This window comes from Dysidea avara, chromosome 4 (genome assembly GCF_963678975.1).
Source record: "Dysidea avara chromosome 4, odDysAvar1.4, whole genome shotgun sequence".
NCBI classification, from domain to species: Eukaryota; Metazoa; Porifera; class Demospongiae; order Dictyoceratida; family Dysideidae; genus Dysidea; species Dysidea avara.
In genome coordinates this window covers 18,845,330-18,866,192 of record NC_089275.1, presented here as the reverse complement: position 1 = coordinate 18,866,192, position 20,863 = coordinate 18,845,330, and the positions used below count along the sequence as shown (strand labels likewise).

At 38.8% G+C, this 20,863-nt stretch overlaps 1 protein-coding gene across 3 annotated transcripts; it reads right to left on the bottom strand.

Annotated features, from left to right (window-relative positions):
• Positions 1-4,526: 4,526 nt before the first annotated feature.
• LOC136254026 (uncharacterized) lies at positions 4,527-20,858 on the bottom strand. 3 transcript variants are annotated; one of them, XM_066046668.1, is made up of 10 exons: positions 20,760-20,858; positions 20,024-20,186; positions 15,154-15,222; positions 15,022-15,064; positions 11,156-11,322; positions 10,143-10,209; positions 8,494-8,880; positions 5,735-5,845; positions 5,497-5,555; positions 4,527-5,111 (listed from the first exon to the last, which is right to left on the bottom strand). In XM_066046668.1, the coding sequence occupies exons 6-10, from the start codon at positions 10,192-10,194 to the stop codon at positions 4,614-4,616; spliced, it is 1,107 nt and encodes a 368-aa protein (XP_065902740.1). In that variant the 5' UTR covers positions 10,195-10,209; positions 11,156-11,322; positions 15,022-15,064; positions 15,154-15,222; positions 20,024-20,186; positions 20,760-20,858; the 3' UTR covers positions 4,527-4,613. The 3 variants fall into 3 exon arrangements, with proteins under 3 accessions (XP_065902740.1, XP_065902738.1, XP_065902739.1); XM_066046666.1 differs by lacking the exons at positions 15,022-15,064; positions 15,154-15,222; positions 20,024-20,186; positions 20,760-20,858 and having other exon boundaries at positions 11,156-11,762; XM_066046667.1 differs by lacking the exons at positions 15,022-15,064; positions 15,154-15,222; positions 20,024-20,186; positions 20,760-20,858 and having other exon boundaries at positions 5,747-5,845; positions 11,156-11,762.
• Between the last annotated feature and the right edge of the window lie 5 nt (positions 20,859-20,863).

Genomic DNA, 20,863 nt, shown 5'->3' with positions numbered 1-20,863 from the left:
GCATACAAGATCGAGATACTCTAATAGAGCAGTCAATTACTCTAATAAAGCAGTCACAATGTTCATGAGGCAGTGCAACTTACTTATGAAGCTATAAATAGGATTTTATTTAAATAACATACATGATATAATATATTTGGTAAAGGATAACTAGCTATTATTGTTGACTTTTTTTTTTGCTCTTCAACTTTTTCAGCAAGGTGCCTCCCCTCTTTCCAAACTCTGGATCCACCCATGCCCAGTACCGTATTTAAGCTATAAAACAGAAAATTGACCAATGTGCCAAAAAGGTAGGTTTTCCAAGATCAGGTCACTTATACAAGTTTACACTCAACAGAATGAGTGCTTTTCATTGTGGGTTTGAGTTTTATAGGACAATCATGTGTGTCAACTAGTACCAAGGCATGGCAAAGTAGTTTACAGTAACTGAGCTTCATGATCAGCCATTATATTTGGTATAACGTTAACGTAAGTCATTGTCTGATTTTGAATACAATGTGATCTGATGATTATGATTATTGGAAGCTCGATTAGAAGACAACATAATAGAAGTTCTGATGATAATTTAGTGTTGAGTCAGCATAGCTAGTGAATGTCTGGACATTGAAAATAGTGAAGTCTGCAGTGAGACTAATAAGGTTAAAACTTTGTTAGGTGGAATCGAAGTTTTCGTTTTACAGCATTGTGAACTCAGATCATGGATTTTGTTATAGTGTGCTTTGAGACACTGCAAACATGTATGTAGCTATGACCACAATGTGGAACCTCAATTATCCCAACTAATTGGGGAAAAGGGTGTACACATAATAGAACAGTACATAAAATCGAAGAGCTTTGCTCAACTACTCTAATAAAGCATACACTTATTGACAAAATACTCTAATTGAGCAGTCAATTTGTTGTTATAATCGAGTAAATTGTGAAATACTAATGAGCAGAGCAAGGCATGGAAGCATAATAATGAACATTGTGGAATGTACATAGAATAAATGCATGCACAGGTGAGTAAATAACTTTGGAAGTTTACGCCTGGTTGTACTACATTCAGTAAATATCAAGACACACGGTAGTGTGTCGTGCGGCCCAAGAAGCCGGCGCGTAACACCCGTGAGTATATTGACAGGAAGAAAGAAAACGCAATTTTCGCACCTCCGTAGCTCTGTATTGCCTTGATGAAACAAGACGATTTTTGCTGTGGACACTCCCTCCACCTTCAGCACTCCACATTCCAAATTTGAGCGAAATCGCTTCAAGCGTTCCCGAGATATGCGACTTCAAAAATTGGCTTAGTTTCTTCGTTGTTTTTTTTTCTTCCTCTTTTCGCACACTTACAAAAACTGCTATAAAACGCGAACGCTATATCCGATTACCTTGAAATTTGGCACACAGAAGGGGGGTATAAAGCCGCATCTCTGTACCAACTTTGGCTAGGATACGATAAACAGGAAAAGAGTTATGATCGATTATTCACGAAAAATAACACCAATATGTTGTCACGCCTACAGGGTAAACCGCGTATGGGAAGAAGCTGAAAATCGGTGGGTGAATAGGTTAACTATTGAACCTCAAACCTTTTGTGTTTTGAAAGAAATCGAGCTAAAAACCAGGAAGATACAACGAAAAAACCAACAGTGTGTAACAATTACGCAATCGAGATTAGCTAATAAAAAACGACTACTTGCCACGCCTACCAGATAAACCGCTAGGGGGAATGCTTTGAAAATCGCTGTATAGAAGGAGTAATCATCTTAGAAAGGCTCTTCAATGGTGTAGAAGAATCAGACTTAAAGCCACGGAGTTATACTGTAACACGAAATCCAACTTGGTGCAGCAAGTGCGAGATCGAGATACTCTAATAGAGCAGTCACCCTGAAGAGAATTCAAGAGATCAGCTAGAAACAAGTAACCTGTATAGAGATCAGCTAGAAACAAGTCACCCTGTAGAGAGATCAGCTACAAATAATTCACCCTGTAGAGAGATCAGCCAGAAGAAGTTTCCTTGTAGAGAGTTCAGCTACAAACAAATCACCCTGTAGAGAGATCAGCCAGAAGAAGTTTCCTTGTAGAGAGTTCAGCTACAAACAAATCACCCTGTAGAGAGATCAGCTAGAAGAAGTCACCTTGTAGAGAGTTCAGTTACAAAGAAACCATCATGTAGAAAGTTCAGCTACAAACTAGTGACCTTGTAGAGACATCAGCTAAAAGAAGTTACCTTATAGAGAGTTCAGCTACAGAGAAACTATCATGTAGAGAGTTCAGCTGCAAACAAATCACATGTAGAGAGTTCAGCTACAAGCAAATCTCCCTGTAGAGAGATCAGCTAGAAGAAGTTTCCTTGTAGAGAGTTCAGCTACAAACAAATCACCCTGTAGAAAGATCAGCTAGAAGAAATTACCTTGTAGAGAGTTCAGCTACAAAGAAACCATCATGTAGAGAGTTCAGCTGCAAACAAAACACCTGTAGAGAGTTCAGCTACAAACAAATCTCTCTGTAGAGAGATCAACTAGAAGAAGTTTCCTTGTAGAGAGTTCAGCTACAAAGAAACCATCATGTAGAGAGTTCAGCTGCAAACAAAACACCTGTAGAGAGTTCAGCTACAAACAAATCACCCTCTAGAAAGATCAGCTAGAAGAAGTCACCTTGTAGAGAGTTCAGTAACAAAGAAACCACCATATAGAGAGTTCAGCTACAAACTAGTGACCTTGTAGAGACATCAGTTACCTTGTAGAGAGTTCAGTTACAAAGAAACCATCATGTAGAGAGTTCAGCTGCAATCAAATCACCTGTAGAGAGTTCAGCTACAAACAAGTCTCCCTGTAGAGAGATCAGCTAGAAGAAGTTGCCTTGTAGAGAGTTCAGCTACAAACAAATCACCCTGTAGAAAGATCAGCTAGAAGAAGTTACCTTGTGGAGAGTTCAGTTACAAAGAAACCATCATGTAGAGAGTTCAGCTGCAAACAAATCACCTGTAGAGAGTTCAGCTACAAACAAATCTCCCTGTAGAGAGATCAGCTAGAAGAAGTTACCTTGTAGAGAGTTCAGCTACAAAGAAACCATCATGTATATAGAGAGTTCAGCTGCAAACAAATCACCTGTAGAGAGTTCAGCTACAAACAAATCTCCCTGTAGAGAGATCAGCTAGAAGAAGTATCCTTGTAGAGGGTTCAGCTACAAACAAATCACCCTGTAGAAAGATCAGCTAGAAGGAGTCACCTTGTAGAGAGTTCAGTTACAAAGAAATCATCATGTAGAGAGTTCAGCTACAAACTAGTGACCTTGTAGAGACATCAGCTAAAAGAAATTACCTTGTACAGAGTTCAGTTACAAAGAAACCACCATGTAGAGAGTTCAGCTTCAAAGAAATCACCCTGTAGAAAATTCAGCCACAAACAAATTGCCCTGTAGAAAGATCAGTTAGAAGAAGTTACCTTGTAGAGAGTTCAGCTACTAAGAAACCATTCTGTAAAGAGCTCAGCTGCAAACAAATCACCTTTACAGAATTCAGCTACAAACAAATCACCCTGTGGAGAGATCAGCTATAAGAAGTTACCTTGTAGATAGTTCAGCTACAAACAAATCACCCTGTAGAGAGATCAGCTAGAAGAAGTTACCTTGTAGATTGTTCAACTACTAACAATTCACCCTTTAGAGAGGGCAGCAAGAAAAAGTCACCTTGTAGAGTGTTCAGTTACAAAGAAACCACCATGGAGAGTTCTGTAATAAATATATGTATTATATATATAATTTGTACATTTACTGATAAAATCAGATATTTAAAGTACATCTGCTTCATCTTTTCTTCTTCCTGTGGTAAAGAAAAAAAAAGACAGGTTAAAAAAGTCCCAAAGCCGGCCTATGGTATACAAATACAAAAAGAAATGAAATCTAATCCAAAACAGCCAAGCTGTAAAAAAACAGTGCGGCCCTCAAAAAGGCTATGGTGAAAAAAGATGTGAAATCCAAGGTGGCGGCCAAGAAATGGCTGTGATGGTAGGTTAATGGTAAAAATTTTAATAACGGCAATTTAGGTGATTTTTTTTGCCAAGACCAAGCAGCACAAAAATTCACCTGAATTGTCGTTATTAAAATTTTTACCATTAACCTACCATCACAGCCATTTCTTGGCCGCCACCTTGGATTTCACATCTTTTTTCACCATAGCCTTTTTGAGGGCCGCACTGTTTTTTTTACAGCTTGGCTGTTTTGGATTAGATATGGTTTACATGGACAATGATGTCAATGATCATGCACTTTCCGACATGCACAAAAAAGCAACTATGGTGGGGCTGCACTTTGTATTATAACAACAGGAAATAACACCAAATATTACTATGTAAAGAAGGGAAATCAATGAAATTTTGTTGTCTGTTCACATAAACACACTTATATCTACTCAGGTTTTGAGTGTTCACATGAAAAATCAGTGAATATGTTTCAGTAACAAAAATCTTATAGTGGCATTGCTACTTTACTCTTTCACAAACAGGTTTTACGGGCTGATATTACCAATGCTCCCAGAGGGATTTTGTATTTGTAGGCATTATTTCTACAGTTTTTATTTTCATTGAAAAATAATAAAAATGCATGTGAAGTTGACAGATATGCCAGAAGATCTATGTATTGTGATGATGTTGATGATAATTAGAGTGTCTACTGTTTCTCTGATAACTACCAGATGATGATGGTGCTGCTTGTAGTCTACTGTAGTGTGGACCAGTGTAATGATGTGATGAATAGTTCATTATAGTGGTGACACTTTGGTTGGGCTTGTTACGACTCTTACTAGCACCAACATGTCTACTGGTGTCTTGAACACTTGTTGTAGTCAGTGGGTTACTCTGAGAAACACAACTACCACTAGTAAACTTTGCTGTATTGTTCTGTTTTGGTTTACCAACAGCTGATTGTTCCACAGTTTCTCTCCCCTGAAGTTGTTGAGGGAATTTAGCTTGAGGATTTGGTGCCGGGTTGACAGTAGCAGATTGTTGTGAATCATTGTCTGGTAGTAGTTGTGTGTTGTGGAACTCCAGACCAGATGGAGGAATGTTACTGTCACCATTGCTACACAAATCTAGCCATGAACTCTTCGAAGATTTCATACCTTGCATCTCCTACACAAAGAGAAAAGAGATTAAAAAATCTCACTATATTAGAAACTTGCACACATATACACGTTACAGAAATACACTCACAACTCACATTCAAAACAAGCCAACTTCATGCAGCATGCTCAACGATGCTCTGGCTCTCTCAAAGCTTGGTCATTCACCATGTAACTCAACACACACGCACGCAGACATGCACACACAGAGTTAAATTTCGTACACTCCCGTGCACACAAAACAAACCAGATTTTTTTAGTTTTGTATAAAAACTGTTCTCAGTCACAAAATACATCTGTACATAATATACAGTCATTTGCATATAAACATAAAATTCTCTGAGTAAACATTTCTGTTATCTTGTAGCTGTTTGTCTCTTGATGGTACAACTTGCCTTGATGATGGTCTGGTGGTACTCAGTAGCATATGATGAAAATAAGTTGAAATCAGTACCTGTGAAATATAGAAATACTATAAGTGCACTTGGCTCCCCAATTAATTGGTATAACTTCCAAAACATAAATAATTTTTTTAAGCAGACATTCAAATTATTGTTTCAAACACTGATTTATATATACATACAATCATTTAAACCTCTACACTTGTAGAGCTACAGGAAAAAGTACACTAACCTAGACACATACCAAATGAACTGTTATCACTCCACAGCTTGTATTCTCTCTTGTTGCATTCACCATCAACTTGATGAGTAGTACCAGCAGTAGTTCTACTGGTCACTGGGGCTGTATACCTCATACAGTGTGATAATCTACGGTACAATTAGGTTAAATAATATACTTGTGAGCTGTGTGATAAACAGTCCTATAGGTCTCTTAAAGCTGTCTGTCTGTACATTGCTGTCACCCACTTTTGTGTGCTAAAATGATTCTTGCATCAAACAACATTCACGTGGACTTTCAATGCAGCTTATAACAATAATCAATCATTGTCCACAATGCAATGGATGCAAGAGTATAGCACAAAACATGCTGAAATTCTTTGTGCCAACCGCATGGTGAACCATAAGTAAACAACCTAGCTATTCAAAGAAGTACACAAAATTTTTTTGGAATTTTCAACTAGAATAGGGACCATAGCATATCAATAAAAAGTACTGAAACAAACTGGAGTAGTGCATGATATTAAATCATAGTAAAACAATAAGAAGGGTTATATACCTACTGTGCTCAAAATACCATAATGGAAATGTACAGTAGGGATATAACACCTCTTATTATTTTATTATGATTTAATATCGTGCACTACTCCAGCTTGTTTCAAGTACTTTTTATTGATGTGCTATGGTGTTGAGCTAGAGGAGGTTGGTCACGCGTCATAGCCTTGATGTGTGTTATGCGTGCACAACTAAAAATGGCATTTGAAATAGGTGTTGGCATTTTCTTCCCTCTACATCACATCCATGTGAAGCATTCATGATGTATCCTTTGTTTCTTGGCTAAGAAAGCCACACAGCATGCTACGTGGCTGAACGAAGGGCGCTGGGAGCCATAATTTATTGATACTAATTTGTGTATTAGAATACTTTATATCGACACTGAGGTGTTGGGGTTGAATGGGTTGAACTTTTCTTTGAGATCACGAGATGTTTGATGACACATGACCAACCTCCTCTGGTGTTGAGTGGTATGCCAAAGATACAGTAAATCGTGGTATTTTCATCATACCATTTGAAAGGTATTGACTTTCAAATATACTGGTAATATTGTATTGTGCTATGAGGGAAGCCAGACATCAGGCCTTGGCATTTAATTAAGTAATGTGTTAATGGCTTGGATGTGACCACAAGGCCAGCCTAACAGTAAACTGTGAGGTTTCAGGTTACAACTGTATAGATGCTAGTAATAAGTATTTATAACCTGTTAGGCATGAGTAACTTTTACTTGTGGCATACATCCAACTTTGGATAGTAACTACAGATTAACACTTGACTGTTTTTATCACAAATAGAGCAACACCATGTAGATTGAAAGTGTGTTATTAGTTGACTGCCAGGATACCGTGAAATACAGGATACCGGAGTATTTTCTCAATACCAAATACCAGGATCAAAAATGCTATACCTCCCAACACTAATGTGCTATGGTCCCTGCTATAGTTGAAAATTTCAAAAAAAAATTTTGTGTACTTGTTTGTTAACTTTTTTGCAAATAATTATTATGACTGTTGAACCCACGCATACCACAAAAGAAACGGTTCCGCGCACCCCAGCTATATCAATTATCGTCTGAAAAGTGAAGTATCCATTATGCTTCATTGTCAGCTATGTTCAACCTGTTACACAGCATTTTGAATTAAGAACTGTTCAAAAAGTATCACTGCAATCAAAATAGCCACTATGAAAAATACGGACTGTTTCCATTATGAAGGGAAGCCATAATGTGCCACCACAAAATCAACATTTTTCGCTGTCAGCAAAGATGAATGGGACACAAAGGAGGACACTGGTAAGTCCATGAAGAACGCATTGTACGTACTGCTGTATGCCAAAAGGCACTTCTCAAGTCAAAGTGACGTCGAACAGTGAAAATATCAAGCCCATAACCTTAGCCGTTATCAAGTTATGCTTGTCTGAAGACATCAGTCAGTCAGTCAATGGAAAATTCCATTTAAAAAAATTTTTTTTTTAAAATTCCGTAGCAACTTGTTGAAAGTGATTCGAGTCAATCTGAAAGCTTGTTTGGGCTTAGTTTTACCTAACCAATACTGCCTCATCATCATCAGGGGAATTTGAGGCTGGTTTTTGGGTGATGTTATTTTGTGGGCCACACCTACTTCTTTGTGGTCCCCAGTACTGTATGATTATTCATGTCTTCTTTTACAGACCACTTGTTAGGGGTGCTTTCTAGTCGAGAGGTAGTCAGTTCAACCCTTTTGGTCACAACTTTTATACTCTTACAAGCATTGCTCAGTAGGGTAAGTCCTGCACCATAGAGCAGGTATCAGTACTAGTGTACCTGTCAATACTTGATATAGTTGATAAGATCATGTAACAATCAGATTGCTTTGAGGGTGACTTCTTAATGCAGCCACTGTATCAATTTGTGCTTAAGCAGTACCATATGTGCAGTGAAAACTTTAGTGGTTGTTTGAAACCCACACCTCTTGCTCACATGTCAGACAAACAAACATAATACTAAAGGAGATCGATACAGCCAAGTTTTTATAAGATTTACAAAAGCTATTACTCAGTCAAAAGGTAACCCCCACCCCTCCAAGTGCTAGGACTGTACCTTTGTGCCTGCATCAAGTTGCACTCAAAAAATGTACATCATACAATTCATTTACTTCAAGAGCATTATACAGTGTGTCCTGTGTACACTTGTGTGTATTATAACGTACACAGTGTACACATTACAAGCTCACACTATACCTAGAAATGGTTCAGGATTGGATGGGAACACAGTGGGCTGTGGTTGATGATGATGTGAAGCAGTCACTGGTTCCCTCATCATTGCTCTACCACCAACACAACCTACACTACTACTGCTAACAGAACCACCTCTACTGTCACTACTATTGATCAAATCTGGCCATCCACTCTGTATGGTGGTAGTGACATAGCTGAGGGAGGGAATATCAAACGGAGATGCAATGACATGTCTGGAGCTGGTTACTGCAGGGCGGTGTGTCAGTGGGAGGGTAGATCGTGACTGGGCATGTGGCATAATCGGCTGTGAAGGTGGAGGTTGAACTTGTTGAGTAGGATATGATGAGGTGTAGTGTGTGTTGTTGTGAGGAAGTGGGTGCTGTGCACCAGCTATGGAACAGACAAGTCATTAATAAACCATCATACATATAGTACATATATATTACTACTACACAGTATTACTGTACTGTACGATACAGTCTATTATACCATAATTTGCTTTATTTTCGTTCAAAAAAAAAGTTTATGTCATATGATTTACATGAATGACTGCTCTATTAGAGTAATTTGATCTTATATAAAATTTTTCATGTAAGAAATTTTTGTACAAGTTTTGCATACAAAAATAGCAGGGGAAAAGCAAATTACAGTAATACACAAGTATAAGGAAAAATTACAAATTTTATTCCATAGACTGAATTAGGGAATAAATGTTCACTAGTATATCTGCAGGTGTAGGTGACCTCCCTTGTTTCCCTACTTTTTTTTTCTATGATCCCTAATCGAACATAAAATTCCTAATACTTGTTCGTTTACTTTTTTTGTAACATTATTATGACTGGTGAATCCCCCATTATGACATCACAAGGAAGGATGGCGCCAGAGATAAAGTTTACATCTGAACACACACCCCAGGTTTCATTTACTGACTCGAAATTGAAGTGGCCACTACGCTTTGCTTTCAGCCCATTATACAGTGCTACAAATGAAGAACAGTAGGAGAAACACCTTAGTAATCAATCCAATCACCACAAAAAATACAGACAATTCGCGTGCACCAACTATCAATTACTGACTCAAAAGTGAAGTGGTCATTACGTTACGATTTCACCTATTTTCAGCCCATTACACAGCATTACAAACAAAGAACAGTATTAGAAGCTCCTCTGTAATCAATCCAGTCACCATGATAGATACAGACGATTCCCATTTACACCATCACGCTATTGCGAATCAACACCTTGGGCTGTCAGCAAAAAGAAATGGGTCACAAAGAAGGACAAAGTCCACAATGCATGCAATGTATGTACTGCAGTATTCCAAAGGCACATCTTGGGACAAAGTAATGTTGAACAATGAAAAAAATAAAGCCCATAGCTTTAGCGGTTATTGAGTTACACTTGCCTGAAGGCATCAGGCAGGTAGACAGGCAGTTAATCAGCAGAAAATTCCATTGAATAAAAATCTTAAAATTTTGTAACAATCTATTGGAAGCATTTAGGGTCATCCTGAATGCACTTTTGGGCTTGGTTATACCTAACCGATACTGCCAAGGTGCCAGGATGATATTATGAAGCTGGTTTTTGGGTGATATTTTCGGCCATAAAAACCCAAACCTCCACGATCCCTAACATTACATCACATGTACTTACAGTCAATACTGATGTTAATCCCAGGTAGGAGAGCACGTAACTGGTTCTCCATTGTGTTATTATTAGACTGAAATGGAAAATCAAAGAAAACAATGTACATTTAATAAGAATGCAAGCTCCCTGTAGAGCCTATACATACACAAACCTATCGTTATAAAGCAATGTGATGTGTTGTGCAACCAAAAATAGCATGCGGGTATGTAACTGACAAGTGTAAAATTATGATTTTCATGCTCTTTAAATTTCATTGCAACATCAAGTACCTTGTAGAAACAAACCAGCCTTAACCCTTGAAGCTGTATAAACGTTTTGAGGAAAGTGCATCTATACAAAACAGGTCTTATATGGCCAAGTAGCTTGGCCTGCCTAAAGCAGATATCAAAAGAAACCTTATTCATTGGGATATTAGAAGGATAAATAACCTGGCCACTGTAACAACAGGGGATTACGTGGTTATAAAACAATGAACAGCGACTGGTTTTATTATAGCAGCGTATTTCATGCTTTGTAATCATAGTCTGGATCACACGAGCTGACCTTACTCGCTACTGAATATCAAAGCGGCTAATGGTTATTTGTAGTGAATCGTATCAACTGGCAATGAGTTACAAATCATTTTTGAAAAGTTTAAATATAAAAGATTTGTCTGATGATAAACTGAAATTAATTTTCATGCCCTGTTTTGGTCCTCATACTTTTATTGTAGGGTAATTCCCTAGGTATCATTTTAAGGCTTATTACATCATGAGTAAAACGACGTTGATTGTGTAGCCATACATAGGCAAAACTTACAGCACTTTGTTTACAACAATGTGTAGTGGCCGATATGCATTTCAAAGGGTTAATAAGAGGCTTGTGTGAAGAATGTGATATCAAATTTGGTAGTCAAAAAAATTACTACATTGATATTGTTACTTTAACATCATGACCACCACCTTTGATATCACACTTTGGGTAATCCAACACAATGGCACACACAATTATACACTCCTAGCTAACCACACAATACTTACAGCTGTCGGAGGATGACTGCGAGGGGAGTGTTGTTGCTGATGGATGGGTATGCCATGATATTGTAACTGATGAAGCTGATCATTGGTGATGGGACCATAGTTGACATATGCTGCAGCCGCTTGTCTCTGTAGATCTACAAATGTGCTGGACAATGGTTGAATGTGTCCTGGAACATTATACATTTAATGAATGCTGTGTGCTTGCTTATGTACATGTGTGTATACGTGTGTATAGTGAGTAATGTGTGCACACGTGCGTGTGTGTGTGTGCGTGCGTGTGTGTGTGTGTGTGTGTGTGTGTGTGTGTGTGTGTGTGTGTGTGTGTGTGTGTGTGTGTGTGTGTGTGTGTGTGTGTGTGTGTGTGTCCCAGCTGTTAAATGGGGACGTGGTGACCTGGTGTTAATTAGGGAAGCAGCCCACGCAGCTGTAATACCAATGGGTGCCTGGTATAAACTGGGGAAGCAAATGCCAACAGTCCTTGTCTTGCTTAGAGGTTGTTGTGGAGCTTCCAAAGTTCCACGACTTCTCTCCATGAGACCTGGATGGATGGTCGTCCTACAGGTGACTAGTCCTGCCCCAGGAGGATTTGCCTGCACTAGACTCAAGTGCCTGAGTGGTACACAGGCATTCCAGTGGTGGTTCACTGAGCAGCAATAGCTGTGTTTAGCAGGGCTGCCAGAGGCCTTGCTTTGTGCGTGCTGACTCCTAGCACACGAGTACCGCACAGGTGTCCTAGTGTTGGTCCACTGGGTAGGCGTGATGGTTAGCTTTTGTGTGTGTGTGTGTGTGTGTGTGTGTGTGTGTGTGTGTGTGTGTGTGTGTGTGTGTGTGTGTGTGTGTGTGTTGTGTGTGTGCGTGCGCGAATGTGCATGTGTGAGGGAGGAGAGAGTGTAATGTTGTCTTCAGGTCAACTGGGTTTGACCCAAATTGTTATCCATAGCTAAACGTACAAGCACACAAACAAATTTGGAATTTTCAACTAGAGTAGGGACCATAGCACATTGACAAAAAGTACTGAAACAAGCTGGAATACTGCATGATATTAAATCACAGTAAAACAATAAGAAATGTTGTATCCCTACTGTGCTCAAGATACCATAAAGGAAATGCACAGTAGGGATATAACACTTCTTATTGTTTTACTGTGATTTAATATGTACAGTAGGGATATAACACTTCTTATTGTTTTACTGTGATTTAATATCATGCACTACTCCAGCTTGTTTCAGTACTTTTTATCGAAGTGCTATGGTCCCTGCTCTAGTTGAATAATCCGATTTTTTTGTGTACTTGTTTGTTAGCTTTTTTTGCAATTAATTATTATGACTAGTGAACCCACGCATACCGCATCTGAAATGGCACCGCGTGCCCCAGATATATCAATTATCATCTAAAAAGTGAAGTATCTGTTGTCAGCTACATATGTTCAACCTGTTACACAGCGTTTCGAATCAAGAACTGTTCGAAAAGCACCTCTACAATCAAGGGAAGCCCATCACGTGCTACCGCCAAATCAACACTTTTGCTGTAGCAAAGATGAATGGGACACAAAGGAGGACTCTGGTAAGTCCATGAAGAATGCATTGTATGTACTGCAGTATGCCAAAAGGCACTTCTCGGGCTGAAGCGATGTCGAACGATAAAAAAATTAAGCCTGTAGTCTTAGCCGTTGTCGAGTTATGCTTGTCTGAAGGCATCAGTCAGTTTCTCAGTCAGTCAGTAGAAAATTCCGTTAAATAATTTTTCTTTTAAAATTCCATAGTAACTTGTTGAAAGCATTTCGGGTCGATATGAAGACTTGTTTGGTTTAGTTTTACCTAACCAATACTGCCTCATCGTTGTCAGGGAAAATCGAGGTTGATTTTTGGGTGATGTTATTTCGTGGGCCACACCTACTCCTTTGTGGTCCCTACTCTTCCAGCCTTGTATGCCAATAACCTATAGTCCTACAAATAGAAAGATTGGTTTGTAAAGCAAATATCGGGAAAATAAATTACAGGCACTTAAGAACACAATGATATACAGAGTTGCAACTTGCATCATGTTCACCACGAAAAGGGAAATCCATTGCTGGGTAAGCTTTTCCTTGCATCACCTTTCTTCACTACATACAGGGACGAAATCAATGAAGAAAGATTGATTGTATACAATCCCTTCAATGTGACACAAACAAATGCACATGACTCAGGGATCCGTTTGGTCTACTGCAACAAAACAAAGATTTTCGAATGCCTCTTGAGAAGGCGAATAACATGACATCCAACTTTTTACCATTAAACCTTTTCTCACAAAGAAAAAGCATTTATAAATTTGTTATACAAGTACCCAAATTGCCACTGTTCTAATAAAACTGTTTCAAATCTAGATTACTAACCAGGTTGGTGAAGTCAATTTGGTTTTAAGTGTGTGGCTGAGAGTGCATCTGTGTGGGTATGCTTTAGTGTGGTCATGCGTGCACAAGTGTGTGCAAAAGTAGTACAGACACAGTGTCATGTTCCTAAACTACTCTAGTAGCTAGGCGGCATGATAGACTAGTATGCTTACTGTGTAGCAGGCAATGGCCTATAAATGCAGTCAGCTTCAGTCACTTTTTAGATGTACTTATAATTTCTAATTGGTGTAAACATCGTGCGAGATGCCGGAAGGGGAGAAAAAGTGGATTGGCCATGCAAGACTACTTGCAAAAGTACCTAGTAAAAGTATAGAATACTGTGAGGTGTATAAAATTCCAAGTAGAGTTGGATTTCCGTGGGTCCCCGGGTCCACTGTTTTTACCTACTGAGTAAAACCTTACAACAAAATAAACATAAAACACACATTTATAGTGGCACGTGCATGCACACACACACACACACACACACACACACACACACACACACACACATACACACACACACACACACTAGGGTGGGAATGAACATACAAATATGTCGGTCCTCCAAAGCTTCTTTTGGAAGTGTTACTGAAGCTTTGAAGCTCTATTACCAATAACTAATTTTGAAGTACTATCCACAGCTTTACAACCATGAATACTGGCATGTCCACTCAATCAAAAAGCCAAGTGTTTCCTAAAAGCAAGCAACTATTATTGTAGTCTAAGCAGTTGTACCAGAGCATGTACTACACTTGAAACGATGTGTAAGACCATATTATGGCTTCACACCCATCAACTATGATCATACATGAGTAACATGACATAATCAGCAAAACCTCAAAGCTTTGGTAGCTTGTAAGAAACTTTAGAGATTAAAATTAGACCTCTGTTCCAGCCCTAAAACACCCACCCAAAAAGAAGAGGAAATTTTGAAATACATACGAGTCATATTTAATACGTCAGAAATAAAGTTGAATGTATCAGAGATGATCAATACAGAAGGTTCTGTATCCTTTACTAGCCAGTTGTTGAACATATTTAGCTGAGCATATATTCTAGGGAAAAATGCTAGACAGTTAAAGCAAGACTTAATAATAATATGTATCTCATTATTAACTCTTGGTTCAAGTCAATAGAAAAACCATGATTGCTTACGATAAAGTGCTTAGTTTTATAATCACTACTCTTGCTTGAACAATATCTCCACTGTAGTTCACTCAAGCTCAAAGGAACAGTATTATTGATAAGGGTCTACTAGTACTAGTATACTGTAGATATTCTGTAACTCATCACAACACTATCAGTTGCTTTGTAGACTTATTAACTGGAACGTTAATAAATTAACAGCTATTTTAGTCTGCCAGGATATTTCCTTTCATCAAAGATGAATGTAGAAAGTAGCAGAGCATTTGCAAATGATTTTCACAAATTATATTGTTACGTGCATAAAAACTAACATACGTACTGCACACACACAACACAAATCACTTACTGTTAGATAAGGGTATATATTCTGCTGGGTTTTCTGAGTACGGCTATATAAAATCAGACCAAAACAATAGTAAAGAAATGTTTTCCCCTGAACAGGTCCCCATTTAAATATACACACATCACACATCCTCACCTTTCTTCTACATTGTGGACTTAATCCATTCTCATCAGTTCTGATCCTGTGCCAGCAAAACCTACACACCTACGCACAAACACGTTCAGTCCCACTAACCATCATACACACAACAGTAATCTCCCCCATAACCACATAATGTACATGCAATCAAACTTGTCTTTACAAAGGCAGGGTCAATACACAAAGAAATTCATACAACATGATCAAACATTCACCAGGAATTCCAGCATGGCTACATCACAACAACACTTGCTGATCTCAGCAACACCATGTGACAATGATGCTTAACCCTTTGGCCCCTAAAGCCAATATTTTGGCTTTGGTTCTTAAAAACGAAAGTTATTTTACGAAAAAATATGTGTTTTGACATATAAATTTGGGCTCCTGTTACTCCATGTAGGAATAACCTATTCCTTCGTGATTTGTGTTAAACTACTCATGAAGGATAGATCTACAACATCATATAACTTTTACAAACCTTCTTTATTCCGTCTCTCCTTTATGACAGGTAGTATCGTAGCAATTATTGTCTTAAAAACAGTCGAAAATTCTTTCAAACACATATTGGCCTTACTTCACATTCGATCGTGCTACAATATTCGGATAAAGCTTAGGGTATTACCCATTAACCACAGAGTAGCATGGTACAAACCGTATATTCATAGGATATTTTGTTTACGAGATATGTGCGTTCGAACGCATGCGTGTAACAAAAGCCAATATATTGGCTTTCGCATTTAATGGAGCACTTTTCTTTATTAACATAGGGGCCAAAGGGATAATTATTAACCAATTATTGGCAAGAGATTAATATTATAAAAGCAAAGAAGTTACAAGTACAACTGTAAATTAACCTATTCAGAAACTTTGAGATCAGCATTAAGTGTAACCCTTCTACTTATGATATCTTGGGGCCAAGTTGTTGCGAGACATCAAGTTATTATCTGTTGATTCTGTTGCTTCAAGCAAAAAAAAAGGCTTTACTTTACCCAAAAGGGGTGTGGCAGCTTGCAAACAAGGTGAGTGTAAAATTCTTTCACACTTATTAGCACAATTCTGATTTCATAATGATTCCAAGCATAGTTTCATCCTGGTAAAGTATCATTAGTGACAGAGCCTGTGGTAGCTGTTATTACCAACCGAGTAGATACCTTGCAGAAAAAGGGTATTATTGCTCCAGTGCTGCGGGCAGTAAAAATCAACAAACTACTATCGTGATTTTCTTGAATCCCTAAACGAGCCTGTTATGGCATTTTGCACACCTAAATACCTATTTGGTACACCAAGTACTGCAGGTTGATGAAGCACACAAAATCTTTGATCGGATGCCATCATACTGCCAAGCTGAGCTTTTGATGAAATGAAGCAGTTGCAGAAGTTGTGCTCTATTATTGCTATGTCTGCAACTTTGACAACTGAGCAAATAGTACTGCTGCAGCAAGACTACACTCATGGTGAGAATATAGTGATTTTGACAAAGGTGTCCATTCAGAAAACCTGAATTTGCAGGTACAGCAATACAAAAGATGCATAACACATATGAGGCTATTGATAGTGAAGATGATGAACCTGTCAACTTGGGGGAAGCTGCCATACCATGCATACACTCAAAACCAATGATGGAAAGCCAATCAACTGTAGTGTACCTTGATTTTGTAAAAGATGTTGAAGAAGAGACAAAAATACCACACCAGCAGGGGCGGATCCAGAAGGGGGTCTCTGAGCTGGGTGGAGGGTAACCCCCTTAAAGTTCACATATACAACTCAGCACATCCGGCCTACAGCTTAAAAAAATGTGCCCTTATGCAAACTTTATAAGAAGCACAATGTGTGTATCTAGCTGGAAACCTACACTGCTGTTTGTACAGTTTGTTGCTATACTATACTATTGTAGACTTACAGCTTACTACCTACACAACTTTCTGGCATACAGTAGCTAGTTATGATGAATGATGGAGCACTTGTTCATCACACTTCTTCCTGACCAAGTTGAAGGACTACTGAAGTAGCTAACTCCTGTGTCACTTTGTAATTCATACTGTCAAGTGTGAGGACTGGCATTCTGTGTAAGGTCTCAAGAACAGCCAAGTGATATCACTCACCCATACTGACCAAAGGCGGAGTCAGGTGCATTACCACAAAGGAAAAGTACCAGCAGTAAAACACTACTTTATATAAAAGATTATACAAATCAGATGTACCTTTTACAACAATATCAGTGACTACAAATGCCATTACTCCCTTGCAGCTGCCAGCTCTTCCATGCACAGTAAACACGTGTCTTCTGCCATTTGCTGAACTTTAAACTAGCCATATCACATGATTTATCATCACATGATGCTATACAGTGTTACCCTTACAGGGCTTTGCTAATTACTAATAATATATCATAGAATATAGTTAGTACGCGTTCACCTGAGCCCCCACCAAATATAGTAATATCAAAGAGGTGAACATGTGTTCACTGCCAATGCTTTTGTACAGGAAAAAGTATGTTTTCATGTTGTTAACTGTTTGCGTGCCTGAATCGTCCATACTAAATGTATGGGATATTTTTAAAACCTCATAACTCACTTGTTTTTCCAGCATCAAAGCACTTTATTGATTAACAGTTCTGGTGTTTGAAGGTCTTCATAGCACTACTAAATGTTTGAGCAGCTGGCCCTTATAACAAGAGTTATTAACAATAAATGAGGGCTCAGGTGAACGCAAACAGACTATAGTTTGGGACTGCTCTATTAGAGTATATCGATCTTTCATGATCTGTTGCTTTCCTCTGTGCACTTTCTGTCTTAGATTTCCTGTTCGAGGTTCAACCTGAGGGGGATCTCGAGACCCCAAAGAACCCCCCCCCCCCCCCTCCCCCCCTCTTGCACCCATTCCTGACCAGGGCAACTTTAAAGTTGGAAATTATACTGGTCAGATTACTGTAGAGGACAGGAAGCAAACTGATCGTAAATTTTTACAGGGTGAGCTGGCTATATTAGAGCTCTATCAAAAAGGCTAGAAAAGAAATAGAGAAAGTGGACAATGAAAGAATCAACCCATTTAAGATTAGTGTTTTTTAAATTGTTAATTTAAAAATGAAGTAGGGTTCTATGTAACAAAAAGTATGATGGTGTTACAGCACAGCTCAATGGGAAGTCCCTATTTTGGCATTGAACAATTGTTAATTTAAAAATGAAGTAGGGATCTATGCAATAAAAAGTAGTGAAACAAGAGATGAATGATGGTGTTACAGCATAGCTCAGTGTGAAGTCCCTACTTGGCATTGATAGCTAATCTGCCAAAGTAGGGACTTTCCCACTGAGCTATGCTGTAACACCATCATTCATCTCGTTTTACTACTTTTTGTTGCATAGATCCCTACTTCATTTTTAAATTAACAATTTTTAAAGATACTACTTTGTTTAGTTTTTTTTTGTTGTGGCACAGCTAGCTACAATGTAACTTGTATCAGTCCACTTGTATTTTCCACATCTGTAGGTATGGGGAAGGCAGACACCATCACTTCTTGTACCTCCAGCTATCAACCTTGCTGTTGCTGAGGGGCATCTGTCTCCTTTAGAGCAATAATGTTTTTGTATTGTGCTTGCTTCTTTTTCTTACATAAATATGTCTACCATAACAATGTAACTTGTAACTGTTCTATCATATATGACTGTTGTATTAGAGTGACTGTTGTATTAGAGTATATCTCGAGTCAGTCAAGGGGTGAGCAGCTAGCTAGACCAATAAGGAGTGAGGTGATCTTGTTTACTGTTAAAAAAATAGCTAGATTGTTAAGAGGCACGGTCTCCACACTCTCTCACTATTTTGATCGGCGTGGTTGCAAACCTATCATGAACGGAATCCCAATCCTGAACTTGCAGATATCTAGCTAGTATATATCCATATTGTTTCGTTGGATGAAGAAGAAGACAAGCAGCCTGATTGAAGATAAAAGAAAAGGCAAGGCGCACAGGGCCTCCACTCGTCGGAACCCCAAAGGCACATCCCATTGGTGAGTTTGTTGTTGTGGCGTAAAATGGTGGCTGCACGTTGCTTCGTTTAGTCTCTAGCCTTGTGACTGTGGTCAGTGAGGCAGTGAGACTAAAATTCAAGTTTTGGTGATTTTTTTTAAAATTCTATATCTGGCCACCCGTAAGTGTTTATATTTAATGCTGTTTTATATATAGTACTATTCCATAAAGGTGATTTTCGTCGCGTAAAATGTCTCTAGGATGATTTTTAAAAGAAGAATTTTGGGCGGCACACAAATATTTCACCAGGATCCACTTAAACGGTACAACCGTACTGTTTGATTATTGCATCCTTTCCTTTGATTAAGGAGTGCATAGAACCTAACTCATCTGGTCAGACACATTCTGATGCAATTGACAAATTAGTGAGTTTAGATGCCTATATAGTTTTGGCTGTGACAGGCAGTATGTTATTATTTCAGTCACCCTTTCAAGAATTGCAGTGGTTTGAGGCTGATGTCTTATTGGAGGTTGTCACTACTTTCCATACGCAAATGTTGCATGCCTTGATAATATTACCAGATAGTACATGGCATGTGGTAGGACTAGGGCACTGCTCAGCCATCAAAATGAACACTTGATAGGTAAGGCTTTGTTGATACTCACTCAAAATGTTTAAAAAGCTGAAACCAGATTATGACATCAACATTGCTAATAAGGAAATCCTTTTGGATTTTGATGATGCAGAAGATAACGCTTTCCAAGATAGTTTTGGTATTTTAAAACACTATACGTGACTGCTCTGTACACTTTACTGCAATGCGGGTAGGTACACTACAGCAAGTTAACAGTTTCTGTAGTTAGTTAGTACCCCCCCTGCCCAGTCTAAATGTATAGTGGCTTACCCAAAGAACAGCCTTGAAATAAGATTTGCTTCTCTCCTGGGATCTTTAGCTGGTGCTTCATACTCGTAATGATCAGTTATCATTCAAGTATTCCTCATGTCAACCGACTCAATGCTTCCAAACTCCGTCCACCGAGTCGACGTGATCATCCCGAATCACCTTACTATATTAAAAGGAATCAAGCTCGGAATCAAGACAGGAGTATGTTCACAACACAGCCACATGTCCATAGTGGGATAATTTGAATATTTGAATTTGGTTTTAAACTCTTATATTTGGCATAATGCGCCTATCAATTGTAACCGCCAGTACCCCCAGTACGGGATCCATAGGGGGATTAAACGGGGGTTCACCTACAAAGCTACCCCCAGTAGTGGGGCTTTTGACATAAGCATTTTTTATAACAATCGAATTGTGTAGCTATATTTAGTTAAATCACGTGACGTTGCTCCTTAGCCAGCGAAGCGAGGTTGATCATGGAGTGGGGGAATACCTCGGGGAATAAAGGGGGTAGCTACGTAGGGGATTAGACCATAGATATTATATACTACGGTACGTAGTATATACTATCTATGATTAGACAAACACTTAGGCCCCAGTAGTGGGGTTATTGCTCTTGCAGGGTGCCAAATCCCCACATGGCCCGTACTGGGGGGTAGGGGCCTAAAATTGATAGGTGCATAACCGTTCTTCCATATAGGAGGAAACTATCTCTTGGAAACTATATAACACTTACAGATAGATGATTCCCGGTGATCTCGCCAGTGATTGTTCCTTCTTCGATTGCATACGGCTGCAGAGGGAATGGGTCCCAACCAAGGTTCCAAGCACGAGCCCAAG